The sequence below is a fragment of the Platichthys flesus genome, chromosome 10 (genome assembly GCF_949316205.1).
Source record: "Platichthys flesus chromosome 10, fPlaFle2.1, whole genome shotgun sequence".
Classification (NCBI taxonomy): domain Eukaryota; kingdom Metazoa; phylum Chordata; class Actinopteri; order Pleuronectiformes; family Pleuronectidae; genus Platichthys; species Platichthys flesus.
In genome coordinates this window covers 6,174,908-6,189,198 of record NC_084954.1, presented here as the reverse complement: position 1 = coordinate 6,189,198, position 14,291 = coordinate 6,174,908, and the positions used below count along the sequence as shown (strand labels likewise).

Sequence of the window (14,291 nt, the reverse complement as noted above, 5' to 3'; positions counted from 1 at the left end):
CCGCAGCTTGTTCTGCTGTTGCTCTAAACAACCATACCACTCATCTCCAAATGACGTACATGTTTAATTGTCATTAAACGTGTGCTGATGGAGGAGAGATACTGTGAATGCATGTTGCCTTTCGGCCTGATCTGAGTCAGCCGTTTTCTTTTTTTAACTGAGGAACACTGTGCGGCCATGTGCAGCCGTGAAGAGGGAACCAAAACTAAATCTGAGTTTCACTTCCCCCCTGAGAGATTAACATGCATGTCAATTCTGCAAAAAATAAAACACTGATACTGGAAAGTATACTAAAGAGTAAATGATATGAAGGACAGTCCCAACATACAGTTGCTATCAGTGATTCTAGACGGATTGATCTGTTCATTTGTTAGAGAATCAAATGAGTCAAACCAGTATCTCACCCTGCTTGTGCACTGACGGCATCAGACATCACCCGTCACATCTTTATTATAAATAGGGTGGAAATAATACATTACTCTACACAAGGCAGAGAACGTGATGCCATATTAGCAACTGGTGTTGGGATGAAACTGTACATTTACTTTGTTATTGTAATTAAGTTTCGTAGATTTAATTTCAGGTACTTTAACTCCACTACGTATATCAGCAAATATGTGAACTTTCTATTCCACTACATTTTTGCAATGCACTGGGTGACAGGTTCACATTTTTTTTAATATTTTTAAAAGCCATCAAAAAGCAAGAGGAGATCGGTCCATTGATCCAATCTGAGCAGGCAGGTGACATTAAGTCCCGCCTCCTGTGTCACTAATCACTAATGAAGAAGAAACAGCTGAAGCGGATTGATGGAGATAAGTCAATCATGTAGTAGACCCTTGCATTAACGAATGAGATACACTCGACAAGTACTTTCAATACTTTAGGTATATTTTAAGTCAAGTACCTACTGATCTTTTACTCAAGCAGCAAGGTTGATGTGGTACTTCAACTTTACTCGAGCACACTCGAATTCTGCCAAATTAAGATGAATGCTGCCCTCTTGTGTCAAAAGAGGGGAAAAGTCCACCTTGGATCCCTCGTGTCCCTCTCTGAAGTTTCTCTGTTACTTTTCGTCTCCTCCTCATTTCATATGCATCACTTAGTGGGCCTGTAGTTGTCTGGTTGACATTGCATCAAGAAACTAGAAGGGCACTCTGTAGAGTTCATACCTCCGCCAAGAACGAACAGTCCCCTTTACAAAACTCTCCAAAGATCTTTTATTTGGAACACACTCAAATATCAGTTCCCTGATCAGGTCTTTTTTTTTCATCAAATGCCATGAATTATTCTCTGAGAAAACAACAGAAGTGTTGAAAAAGATGTGATAATACAGTGAGAAAAGATTCCTTGACCCAATCCCTGTTCTGGACCGGCACCAAACTTTAATGGGTCCTTTTTTGGCTTGTGCCCCACCACACCAAAATAAATTTCATGGGAACAGGTTGTGTATTTTTTTGCAGACAAACAAACACAGATAAAAATATAACCTTAGTGTTAATGACAACCCAGGATCCAGCAGCCCCATTCAGTAAACCAGACACAAGTCTATTCAGGTCCGCCTTTATTAATAATTTACATGTTTGGATTTGATTTGACAATAGAAGAGTTGTGTTTTCATGGTGAACCTTGATGTATTCCTTTTAAATTCTTCAATCATTCATATCACACATACGGTATAAATGGAACGTGTTCTAGTCAAAGGCCACATAACAGAGGATTCCAGCCTGTTGATAGTAGCAAGCACCGAGTGTTTGTGTCCACCACACGAGTGGGTTTTTACTGCATAGTGCATCTTTTAAAGGACCAGTGAACCAGGATTTAGTGGCCTCTAGTGGTGAGAAGGCAGATTGCAAACACCTGAAGACGCCTCCACTCACCCTCGCCCTTTCCGAGTGTGCAGGGAGAAACTACAGTGACATAAAAAATGGGCTATTACGTTTTGGGAACAAGGTAGGCCCAATGGAAGAGGACTTTTAAAACCTATAAAGAGCTCCTGCTACACTAACAAAACTAAAACAATTCTTAGTTTGAGGTGGTGTTCAATGTAGTGGTGCTCAATAGATCCAACTTAAACCTGCACACTGGTTCTTGAAAAGGTACATGTTACATTTTTTTTCCACTGATTGTCTAAATTTGCCGAAAAACGAGGTATAAAGCAAACGTTGAATAAAATCTTATTTAAAACTGATTGATTCAGGTCTGGCTCGATTTCCCAAGGCTTATCAATACAATTCAGGGAAGTAAGAATGAATTGGTACAAAAAAAAAAAACTATGATATACATACTTCTTAAAAGACGTTTAAAAAATACAGGAAACTACCAATTTATAATGTACAAAAAAAAACACTTCCTCCAGTTCAACAGATCATTTCAAACAGTATTTTTCTGGTACAACACACACACACTAAGGCATCTATTGCATAAGGTAGAGATGAAGACAAAACATTGCATGGAAGTATAAACATCAGATGGGCTTGCGAAGTTTCTAAAAGACCCCACAGAGAGTTGGATTGCAGCGCGTGTTTCGGGTTCTAAACTGCCCCTAGAAGGTTGAAGGTATGAGGACATTTTCCATCTACCACCAAATAACATTAAAAAGTTTCATGTATAAAACCAGACTAAAAACTATAACGTTGGAGTCCCACCTCTTTACAGGAATGGTATAACTTTCCGTGAGATGCGGGTGTTGGATGCTACAACGGCAACGAATGTGGAATTCGGCTCGGCTGCATGCAGCTATTGGAACGAGGCACAAGGGTAAGAGAGGTATGGCTTCGGCGCAGAAAAACTGGTGAGAATGGAGATGCACTTTACTGACGATCGTCATACGTAAACCAGTAGAGGATGCCGGCTGGTTTGTTTGGATGTTTCTGGTGTTAGTTAGGTATCTTCTTTGGAGCCCGGGACTTAGCGGTTGCTCCTCATGGCCTCCTTGGCTGCCAGGATGAGCGGGGTGAGGCTGGACAGAGGCTTGGCCAGCTTCAGGAATGGATGCTAGGGACAGACAGGCAAACAAAGAGGTTGAGTCACGTTTGACCAAAATTCACAGAAGATTCTTTTTTGACGGAAGTATATCTTTGAGTTCAGGCAATTACAATAAACATTTTTCACTACTTTCTGACAATTTATCGATGGGAGATGATGCAATAAAAAGCATAGAGAAGGATGGATTGAAATTTGCCCCTCTGTTTAAAGTCAGAAGATTGATGCTAGTCATTTGATATAAAGCAACAGCTGTTTAGACTTCACACAAACACGATTGATTAATAATGATAACAAGAATAATGACGAGAAATAAAACCCAGCCATTTAATCAACTGGCAAAATGCTTGTTTGTTGTGCAGGATGCTTTTGAGAGATCTGTATTGATACGTTGAGGCAGCATGAGCCCAGCGGTCTCTCCTACCTGCAGCAGTTCTCTGCCTGAGCCTCGTTTCTCCACGTCCATCTCTAGACAGCGCGACAGGAAGGACCTGAAGACAGGAGACAGCTTCTCTGGACTCTGCAGCTCGGGGGTCCCGTTGGTGGCGATTAAATACAACGCCTAAGACAGAACACAAGCAAGAAGCAATACTTTAGATTCCTCACGCCGCTAATATTTGTGGTCACTATGTATTAAGCATATACTACATGAATAGACACTTCTAGAATTATACTTATGATCAAATGTGACACCTGATGATCACAGTTGTAAAATATGACAGAGAAACAGCAATAGAAGCCTAAGACAAAACTATGAGCTGAAGGAAATTTTATTAGTTTTGCAGGTGTTTCATCATAAATTAAATTTTTGACCCCATGGTGGTGCTAGAGGGAAAGTCGGGGGATCCTCAGATTCACCGTGATTCAACCTCAAACATGCACATATTACTATTTGACTGATTATTGGTTTGAGTTATTGATTAAGTGAAAAGAGCGAACAATGTTTAAATCTTAGGAGTTTAAGATATTCCCAGAAAAACTGGATTTTGACATTTTTCACCACTTCTATGAAATGTTATAAACTAAAAAAATCATTGAATACATTCTCAAGCTGCCCCCCCCTTGCCACACTTACTCTGAGAGGATTCTCGTTGAGATACGGAGGCTCTCCCTCCACCATCTCTATGGCCATAATCCCCAAAGACCAAATGTCCACTTTAGGTCCGTACGCTTTCCTGGTCACCACCTCTGGCGCCATCCAGTACGGAGTCCCCACCATGGTGCTGCGCTTGCTCTGCTCTGGAGTGATCTGGGCGCAGAAGCCGAAGTCAGCTGCAAGGAGAGGACAGGGGGGGGGTTGATATCATTTTATTGACAGTCCAAACCACCTAAAAAGAAACCAGCGTGATGTTCAGTCAGATATGTGTCTGTGGGTCTGCTCATGTCTCTCACTGAGTTTGACGGATCCGTCCATTCCCAGCAGCACGTTGTCACTCTTGATGTCTCTGTGGATGACCTGGTTGGCGTGAAGAAACTCAAGAGCCTGGATGACCTGCGAGAGAGGGAGGTGTATATTCTTTATAGTTAATGCACTGTTACATAAGCATTACAGAACAGTTTTATATCACTTTTAATAATTTGGCTTTTGGTAAATAAATGGTCAAAATAATCATTCAAAGGAAACATGATGCTTTTGCATTGTTTCCTCTAGTACGTTATAGTCCTCGTCTCGGATGACCCTTTTTCTTTATTTATGTGGTCTGAAAGTTTTTCACCGATATTTCCTGTAAGCTCGGTGGTCTGTCAAGAATCGTACCTCTCTGCAGACAGCGGCGATCTGAGCCTCGTCCATGCACGTCTCCGTCACAACATCGGTTAGCGAGCCACCAGCCAGGTACTCCATCACCACGAAAAGCTCGTCCCCCACCAGGAAACTGAAAACGCACACAATCTCAATCAGACTCACACTCAGTACACGTTATCGTACGTGTCTGTGCAGAACGTGTGAGGTCAGCGTCACCTATCTACGAAATTGACAATGTTGGGGTTCTTCATCTCCTTCATGACCAGGATCTCGTTGATAATTAGCTCTTTCTTCGGCTGCTTCTGCAAGTTGATCTGTTTGATGGCCACCTGCGAAACACAGCATCCTGTTAATGTGGCACCCCAGGTACACACCATACATCCAGGTAATTACATCATATGTCTGCAGTGTTACCTGCTTATACTGTTAGATTAACCCTAGCTCTAAATTTGCTGGGATAAAACATTGATGAATAGATTGTTCAATTATTTGCAGGGGCGAACACTCTGATAAGAGTTGAACGCTGGGAAATGTGGTGTCTGAATTCTCGTCAAAATCTGTCCCTCTCCACCTGGAACACGTTTGGTGGGCCCCAGGAAGCTTGTTTATGTTTGTATCTGTGCAGGCATAAAGAAAATCTGAGAAAGGCTCCCAGGCAACTGTCACGCTGTAGTCTGACCATAAAATGCTGCTTTTACAGGAGTATATTGGTTCTGCTCTTTACCTACAGCGATTCCTTCCAGTATCTCATCCTGCAAACATGGCAGCTAACACTTAAGCTGTGTGTGGAGAATGTTATTTATAAACGTTTGAACTAAGCAGCGTACAAAATCTGTCAAATAAAACAGGATTCTCAGGCACTTTCACAGACAGAGAATGAAGTGACCTTACCTCTTGACCTGTGGCGACATCGATGGCCGTGTAAACTGTGCCCGACGCCCTGAAAGTCAGAAAAACAGTGAGAGGTGAAATAAAACATTTTTCCTACTTTTTCTTTTCAGCCTGCATCCTCCGAAACTGTGACTCACCCCTGGCCGATCTTCTCATAGCGAGTGTACTTCTTCTTAGGATCTCCGATACTGACAATGGTTCCTAAGAGTCCCAAAGAAAACTGTTAAGTCAGCTCTAATGGAGCATGAAATATTTGTGGCTCTGCCTGGAATTCATACTTAGTTTCTCCATGATCTCCTCATCAGTCATTTTGCCTCCTCCCTTCTTTTTCTGCCTGTCAGCCTTAGAGTCACCCTCTGGAGCTGGGATTGGATCTATCACCGACTTGGTGTACACCTGACACAGCACAGCAAGAGAACATTCAGGAACACTGACCTTAGATGACCTCTCCTTGGTTTGTATGTAGCTGAATATAAATACGGTAATAAACTAAAATTCAATCTGGGTTAAAAAATAAATGCCTGAAATAAAATATTACTGGGAGGCTTTTATATTTTCAACTTTTCTAAATATATACCTGGTAATTCCAGAAATGTCAACAGATCATATATGTAGAATGTATGATCACACTTGTGTATTGATAAAGGCCAAAGGAAGAGAAGTGTCACATTTTTGGTGTAATTTTGACTTTTAATATTATTACACTGTGAATAAACAGGCGACCAGAGGCAGTGGCTGGGAATCATCAACATGCGTGGTTTAGACAACTGGCTCATTTACGACAACTGGAGCTGCAGTTTGGGGTTCAACTGAATCGAGCTTCGCAAATTTTTGAATAATAATCTTTCAGCTGTAGTGTGGGCTCAAGGTTCAGTGGACTGAGTGACTGCAGGTGACTTTTACAGTTTCAGAAAGAAAGCTGCAACCTGCATCCCCACAGCCCCTTACCAGCAGGCAAGTTTGCACTAACAATCTTCTCCTGACTCACTGATTTTGTGTGTTCTGGTCGTGGGGCCACAATTGGAGGTGGCGTATCGTCGTCGTCGTCATCGTCCTTGCCAGACTGGGAGGTGGCCGTACCCTGCTTGCCCGCCTGCAACAGCAAACGCATGCAGAGAAAGAGAGAATGAAATTGACTGAATGCATTCAATGAAATGGAGCGGATGAAGAGCCTGAGCAGCAAATGGAGGTACTCACCGACTGTGAGTCTTTATCTGAAAAAGACAAAATGAAACAGGAGGAAGTGTCAGGACAGAGAAGCGAGTCTGCAGAGTCACAACCCTGGAATTTGATTTCCCTGCTGAGCAAAAAAGAGAAACTGACCCGAGGCGGAAAAACTGAGGTATTTCTGTTTTCCACTGGTGGAGTCGTAGAACTTGAGGATGTCGAGGACAGCCTGAGGATTTTGTTTCTGTTCTGATTTACTGATATTTGAGGTCTGAAGGAGACGGGCCCACTGCTCTGGCATGCCCTGTAAAAACACACACACACACACACAAATGGAAATTATTATATAAAAGGAATTATCCATCTTATATCTACACCACATAAAGTAGCTTGTACTGGTGCCACAGAGTGTCATGTGAGATACTTACAGTGAACTCTCCAGTGACAGCATCAAAACCCACATGGATGGTGTGTTCAAAGTCCGATGGGGAGGAGATCTCAGGTCTATCCTTGTCCTTGTCCTTCTTCCTGCCTCCTGCAGGTAAAAGTCAATGTCAAGGTATGTGTGTGTATAGATGTGTGTGTGTGTGTGTGTGTGTACAAGTGTGTATCCCTTACCTTTCTCTGAAGCAAACATGGAGATGATCTTGTTTCTGGACTTCCTCTCCTCCGGCACAGACGGCAAAGGTCGAGAGTTGTGATTGGTTGACTGGGGGTCCTTGGCTCCTCCTCCTTGGCTGCTCATCCTGACAGGGGGGGCGGGGGGCTTGTCCTCACACACTCCGCTGTCACACATTTACACACACGTACACCTGCCGGGTTGGGATTGGATGCAAAAAAATTCGAATGCATTCAAGACACAGAGCAAGTCTGTCGCGGCATGCTCAATAACTAGGGTTTTTTTTGGCCCAAAATGCTCCTGAGGAACAGCGGCACACCAGGTAAAAGGTTTAGCCTCCAGTGACACAGAGAAAGTCAAACGCCAACCCAAGTAATGCGTCCAGGCCCATATGTGCAGATCAGTGTTGCAGCTAGGGGAACAAAGAGTGTGAGCAGGAAGCAGCTCTGTACGGGCAAAAGTGATGTGTTGAGTCTCGTTCACTTTCAAACAAATGAGGAAGGAGAGAGAGAGAAGGAGAGAGACTCAGAGACAGAGAGAGAGACTCAGAAAGAGAGAGAGAGACCCAGAGACAGAGAGAGAGAGTCAGAGAGAGAGAGAGAGAGAGGGAGAGAGAGAGAGTCAGAGAGGAGGGAGAGAGAGAGAGAGAGAGAGAGAGAGAGAGAGAGACAGACAGAGACAGAGACAGAGACAGAGAAAGAGACTCAGAGACACAGAGAGAGAGAGAGTCAGAGAGAGAGAGGAGGGAGAGAGAGAGACAGAGAGAGAGAGAGAGAGACAGATATAGAGAGAGAAGAGTGCTGATAAGTGAGTTGCTTGGAGAGAAGGACAAAAAAATTCAATTTTCTGATTTTATTCTTCAGCTCCTGAACATTTCAAAGAGAAATACAGCTGCTTTCACTACATTTATGTGACAGGGAGTGTTCTAGCTGCTTGTCGGATTATAATTTAACATTACCTAATTTTACACTACAATACAATTAATCATATTATACCATTGGTCCCATGGGTTGTAAGCACTTACAAACAAACAGAATCAAACTTGTACAATTATCTTGTCATCCAACACCTATAAAGAGGTGGGAACCACTAAACTAAATTATCCAATCAAATGCAAATGTGCAGGTTTTTACTCTGAGCTGTCAGTTTATTAGGGACACTTTGATTAAGCATCGGTCCTGCGATAAAACCCTGACATATATAATCTTCAGTTTGTACAAGTTCAACAAGGAGGTTGTGTTTTTTTATTGCCGTTTGTCTGTTTGTAAGCAGGATTACGGAAAATCCACAGGATGTATATACGACACTTGGCAGAAGGATGTGGGTCAGGGAAATTTTATTTGGGTGCAGATCTGTGTCAGAAGGGGGATCCAGGATTTGCCTTGTCATTGCAAGATAATGCATTTTTCCACATTTTAGTTGATTTCTCAGACAGTAACTCATGGGTCTTTATTAAAATAAGACATGTTTAGGGGCCTGATATTTATGTGTGAGCGATATGTGGTTTCCTAAGGGGACTGTTGGGCCTTGGCAGAGGTATGTACTCTACTGAAATGCTTGAGAAATGAGAAATGTGTTATGCAGAGATGTGTTTCTGTTATTTAGCGTCAAGAAAGTGGAGGACTAAAGAATAAAAAACATGATCATCAATCTTTCTTAATCTGATAATAGCTCTCTACTTTCACCTGTAAAGGATTTTAAATGAAGCACTTATACTTAAAATTTCATTATTTTTACATATGTTCAAGATGCATTTCCTCCCCACTCAAGCTTGATCCACATATGGTGATTGTAAACGATCATCTTCACACAGACACGTGCGCGCACACAAACACCTCAACCGCAAAAGAACCTCTACAAATCTTGCAGCTCACGCTGTTCAATCCACTCTGAGCCCACGACCTACATTCTGGCTGACATCACAGACAGGAAATAGGAAGCAAACCAAGGTTTCCTCACATCCTGTGTCTGACCACCGATGACACAGCTCATGTTTGAACCCGGACATGAAAACGCGGCTCAGTTAGATCTGGCAGGGAGAGCTCGTCTCCCCACACAAACCCTCCTCCTGCAGCAGCTCTGCTGAGACAACTTCAAGTGAGAAGATGTATCGACACAGATTATTTTCCTTTACTTATTAACCAATACGAACAAAAGTAAGCCATTGATGCTCTAACAGAAAACACTTTGCACTATCTGATTTGTGCTGTTCGATAACCGAGCCCTTTGGCCACAAGTTGAAGACATACAAGCACTAACTTGACTCACACCATTCCCCACCCTGCTGCCTTATATCTGATACATTCCACTGGGAATCGAAACTATCCCAGTTAACTCTATGCAATGGTTTTGGCTCACACAAACGACTATGTGGCGGGTTTTCACACTTAAGTTCACGTACACGGACCAGGACCTTCAAACTTTCCAACGTGGCAAGAATCACATCATTATAACAACACAACCCTAGAAGCTTGTCCACCTACAGAATGTGAGACAACCCCCCGAGTTTTCATTACATGCTTCAAAATGTCTTTTCATTTGCTTTGCCTCTTTTATCTGAGCTGCCAGGCACTCACCTGTTTGTCGCCTCTTCTGCGTCTCACAGAAGACCAGGTGAACGATCAGTGAAACTGCCGTGTTCCCAGGGAGTGTGTGCAGCTTCTTTACTATAGCTTCTGTATCTGCTTAGCTCTCACTGTGTCCTCCCCCCCTCTCTCTCTCTCTCTCTCTTTCTCTGTCTTTTCACCATTCTCAGGGCAGGTCGTAGCAGGCCGCCTCATTCCTCAGTGAGCATGGATGGGACAAGTGTGTTCTTGCCCTGGCTGGATAAATTTGTCCCAGTTCAGCCTTGATGTGCATTTTCATAGTCTCTCTCTCTCTCTCTCCATGTATATGTGTGTGTGTTTGGTGTGTGCGTGTGTGTGAGAGATGGCTGGCCAGGCTGAGACAAGTTGTCTCTGCGTAGGAATTCCATATAGCTGCAGGGCTGTTCTCCTGTTCATCACACACACACACACACACACACACACACACACACACACACACACACACACACACACACACACACACACACACACACACACACACACACACACACACACACACACACACACACACACACACACACACACACACACACACACACACACACACACACACACACACACACACACACACACACACACACACAGCCCTTAAACTCCCCCTGCCAACAGGCGCTGCATTGTGAATACTTGAACTGCTCTCGTGAAGCTCTGAGCAAAGTTTCCTGAGCGTAGCGGCAGAATCTCTTGAGGGAATCAGGCAGGTGCAAACATCAGCACTGCATGCTTGTGTTTGTGTAACTGTCCACGCCCTCGTACTACTGACACCATTAAGGGATTAAGTAGCTCGCCTCGCGACAGGAGCGGACATAGACCCGGTGCCACATTGAGCGGAACAAGGCCCAGTCTTTATGCTAAGCTAAGCAGATTAGCTGATGGTTACAGGTTCAAAAACAGACACTGCATTGTTTTGGAAAGGACACAAGACAACTTAATGAATTGGACTAGTGGAGTTCAGACAGCGCAAACCGCAGCAAAGGCCCAAGAGTCCCCCAATGAATCCCCTAAATTGATTATACGCATATAACATTCCTTAATCATCCGTTCAAAATGACTTATTTTGTTCAGATCCAGGCCTAAATGGAATGGGTAAAACAAAAATCCAACAAACGCACATGGGTGAAAAACACAACTTCCTTGCTAAGAGACTAACTCGCAATCGGTTGAGTGTGTATCGTGAGACAATCGCTAGCACAGCTCCGTCCCCCAATCGCCGCTATGCTAACATGCAAGATGGCAGCGCTTTGTATCTGGGATACTTTGGCTTCATCTCTGGATAGTGGGAGGGAGTTGAGCTCAAAACCAGCAGATATTGGATTTTCAGTAATAAAACACGGAGAGAAGTAGTAAATCAGCCAGATAGCAATTTGCCAACTGATAGTTTTGTCCCATATTGATGTGTATATGTTGATTTTACAGGTGAAAGCTGCACTTTCCCTTCACGTGTAAGTCTCTGCTTCCTTGGGCAACCAATAATACTGTTCCACATCCAAACGACATCCACACGTTTTCATCATCGCCTTGCCTCAGAGCCCGTCACATCGCCCTCACCCTCATAATCTCGGTTCCTCGTTCTGTCGCTCTCTCGTTGGGTCAGAGTACTTTCTATTCCCTGAGTTTGGCCGTGCACCGTTGGGGGAGGAACACTTCCTCATCCTGGAACTCCCCAAGATCCAAGAGGAGGGGGGGGGGAGCCTGCCAACCAAAACGCTGCTAACACCGCGGCCAAGCTGTTTACAGGAAGTGGACAGCAAGCCCTTTGTATTTGGCTTCTATAAAAGGACATTCTGTGTAGGACTTCCTGGAAGGAGTGATGAAGCCTGCACACACAAACACACGCGAACCACTTCCACCTCCTTTTCATTCAGTGACAGAAGCACAAGATTCACACAGGATCCAAACAATCTGACAAAAACACACACACATGCACCATATGTGTGCACACAGACACACACACACATACACACACACAGTCTGAGCTAAGTAGCCTGTGCAGTCACTTCAGTGATTACAGGTCAGGCAGTGAATGAAGCGTAAACACGCTGCCCCAGCTGCACACCCACACTGAACACCTTATCCTGTTATTCAAACAGCTGCCTCAGCCCTGTGTCAACAACACCACGGATCAAAATCTCCAACCTGGCAAACTGACGTCCCAGGAAGGTCGCCTCCTCACTCCACGGTTTGGCCCAGGTACAGAAGGAGCCTCAGGACTCAAAGCACCAGTCTGTTTCAGTTCTCAGGGCCTGGAAGCATTTGAATGTTCGGTTCAGTGTCTCTGTAGGATCAACAGTCTGGACTGAGAAATCACAGTCTCAAATTAAAACACTGATTTCATGTGTAGCGTTCACAGACAACGCCAGAGCTAGGGTTTTAGAGATACAGAGGTACAGAGTCCTAACTCTCCCATTGAAACACTGCACAAGACACTGCCATGTAAACAGCCAATCAGGTCATAGTCAAACTAATTATCAAATTTAAATATGTGGGGTATTCCGACCTTATTTGTCCTATGTAGACATGTATACATCTTAATCGCATTATAACGTGATATCTGAGTTTTTACGGATATTTGTGACATCCACATATGACAGCTGCCATCTGCTTGATTACGTGATGTCTTATTCAGAAAATAGTTGTCTGAATGTTGCCGTCCATATAAATGTATTCACTGTTCCTGTTTTCTAGAACCATAAGTCACATATTCAAACATCCTGTTTAAACTTAAATTAAACGAACCCCCCAAATATTCTGTTGAACAGTTGTACCATAAACTTGATCATAAATAGCTTTACATCAAAATAAATCACACCAACAGAAAATCTAAACATAAATGCACATATTTTTTTTTCTGCATTTTTCAATCTAAAAAAGTTTTCACTGCAAAAATCATATCTGCAGATTTATTGATATGTCTGTGAAAGGCAAACCAATCAGTAAATCTTTCAGACTTTACCTTTCATTCTCCATTTTTTTAAATCATTGTTAGAAATCTCTCTATGTGTAATTTGTATTTAACCGTAGATTAAAAGTTCCTTATCGAGCCAGTTCACCCCTTACCTTAGTCTGATATTGTTATAACAACATTCAAATACTATTACAAGTTGAAGTCTTTGAATCAAAAAAATCCCACAGCGAGTACAAGTACAAAACTATGATGGGGGTAAAAGTATCTAAAGTACTCGTTTCGCAGAAATAGGGCGTTCCTACATGTCTGATTAATAATCTTGTGCAATATGTTCATATTCCTCACATAAATAAATCATATTGAAGTCACGTAAAGTGAAATCATAAGTGAAATCAAACCCAGAGCTGGAAAAAAATTACCCATCATTCCACACGGCATGTTGTGTTAAAGGCCCGTTGTTTGATGTGATGCAGACACACTGTGTATGTCACAACACATGTGATGTACAGACATCACATGCTATTACAATGATGAACACTGCTATTAATCTAAGTTACAAAGCAGGAGAAGCCACTTTACACCAGCATCTGGATTTCTCTTTGTTTCTATAAACAGGGGAAAAGTGTCTTTGTCAAAGTGTTTGGCAGACTCGAACCCCCCACCTTCTGGATGAAGTGAAAAGTAAGTGAAACCAAGTACAATGCAAGTTCAGATCAGACCGAGTGAAATCATTGGGCAAGGCTCGACTCACCGGTTCCTGTCAACCGCAAAGTATCAACCGCTCTCCGGCCAAAACTCCTGCGCGTCTCCCTGCTGCTTCTCAAAACTCCAGGTTTGACTCCGATGTTTCACAGACTGTTAACCGGAGTGAAAACAACTATTTACCGGCCCTTTAGTGCAGCTTCTTGCCCCCCCTGATCGAGCTCTAGGCCTGGGCTTCTCTCTCTGCTCGGCCCGGGGAGGAACCAGGCGAAGAGGAAGCGGAAAGTCGTAGACTCACAAACCGAGGAACCGGGACATCGCGGCTTCCGTAGCGCCTGGTGAGCGAACCTCACACAGCGCGTAGACGTGCTGGAGGCGTGACCTTAGTTTTCAAAATAAAGTGAATCTAGTCTTGATTGAAAACTTCAATAACGGCCCTATTTCTCTAAAACAACTAGCTTTTATGTTATGTTGATTTAGAACAGAAATATATTTTGCGTTTGGTGATTTTTTCACTTGAAGTTAGTAATATTTTACTCGCCATGACTACCAGAAGCTATAAGATACAACTATACCATTAACAATACATCCTTAAAGACGAGACACGTTTTGTTTTTATGTTGTTTTTAAAAAATCTATATATAGACGCGCAAACAAATAATTGTAGTTTGT

The 14,291-nt window shown here is 43.0% G+C and overlaps 1 protein-coding gene across 6 annotated transcripts; it reads right to left on the bottom strand.

The window, feature by feature from the left end:
- Nucleotides 1–1,547: 1,547 nt before the first annotated feature.
- On the bottom strand, nucleotides 1,548–13,919 carry LOC133961739 (serine/threonine-protein kinase PAK 2-like). 6 transcript variants are annotated; one of them, XM_062397057.1, is made up of 16 exons: nucleotides 13,669–13,919; nucleotides 12,149–12,255; nucleotides 7,406–7,599; nucleotides 7,216–7,322; nucleotides 6,944–7,091; nucleotides 6,818–6,834; nucleotides 6,609–6,713; nucleotides 5,899–6,016; nucleotides 5,758–5,821; nucleotides 5,621–5,669; nucleotides 4,946–5,058; nucleotides 4,742–4,859; nucleotides 4,378–4,477; nucleotides 4,061–4,257; nucleotides 3,410–3,547; nucleotides 1,548–2,997 (listed from the first exon to the last, which is right to left on the bottom strand). In XM_062397057.1, exons 3-16 carry the CDS (start codon nucleotides 7,581–7,583, stop codon nucleotides 2,911–2,913), a joined length of 1,539 nt encoding a protein of 512 aa, XP_062253041.1. In that variant the 5' UTR covers nucleotides 7,584–7,599; nucleotides 12,149–12,255; nucleotides 13,669–13,919; the 3' UTR covers nucleotides 1,548–2,910. The 6 variants fall into 6 exon arrangements, with proteins under 6 accessions (XP_062253041.1, XP_062253043.1, XP_062253039.1 ...); XM_062397059.1 differs by having other exon boundaries at nucleotides 7,406–7,572; nucleotides 13,669–13,918; XM_062397055.1 differs by lacking the exon at nucleotides 12,149–12,255.
- Between the last annotated feature and the right edge of the window lie 372 nt (nucleotides 13,920–14,291).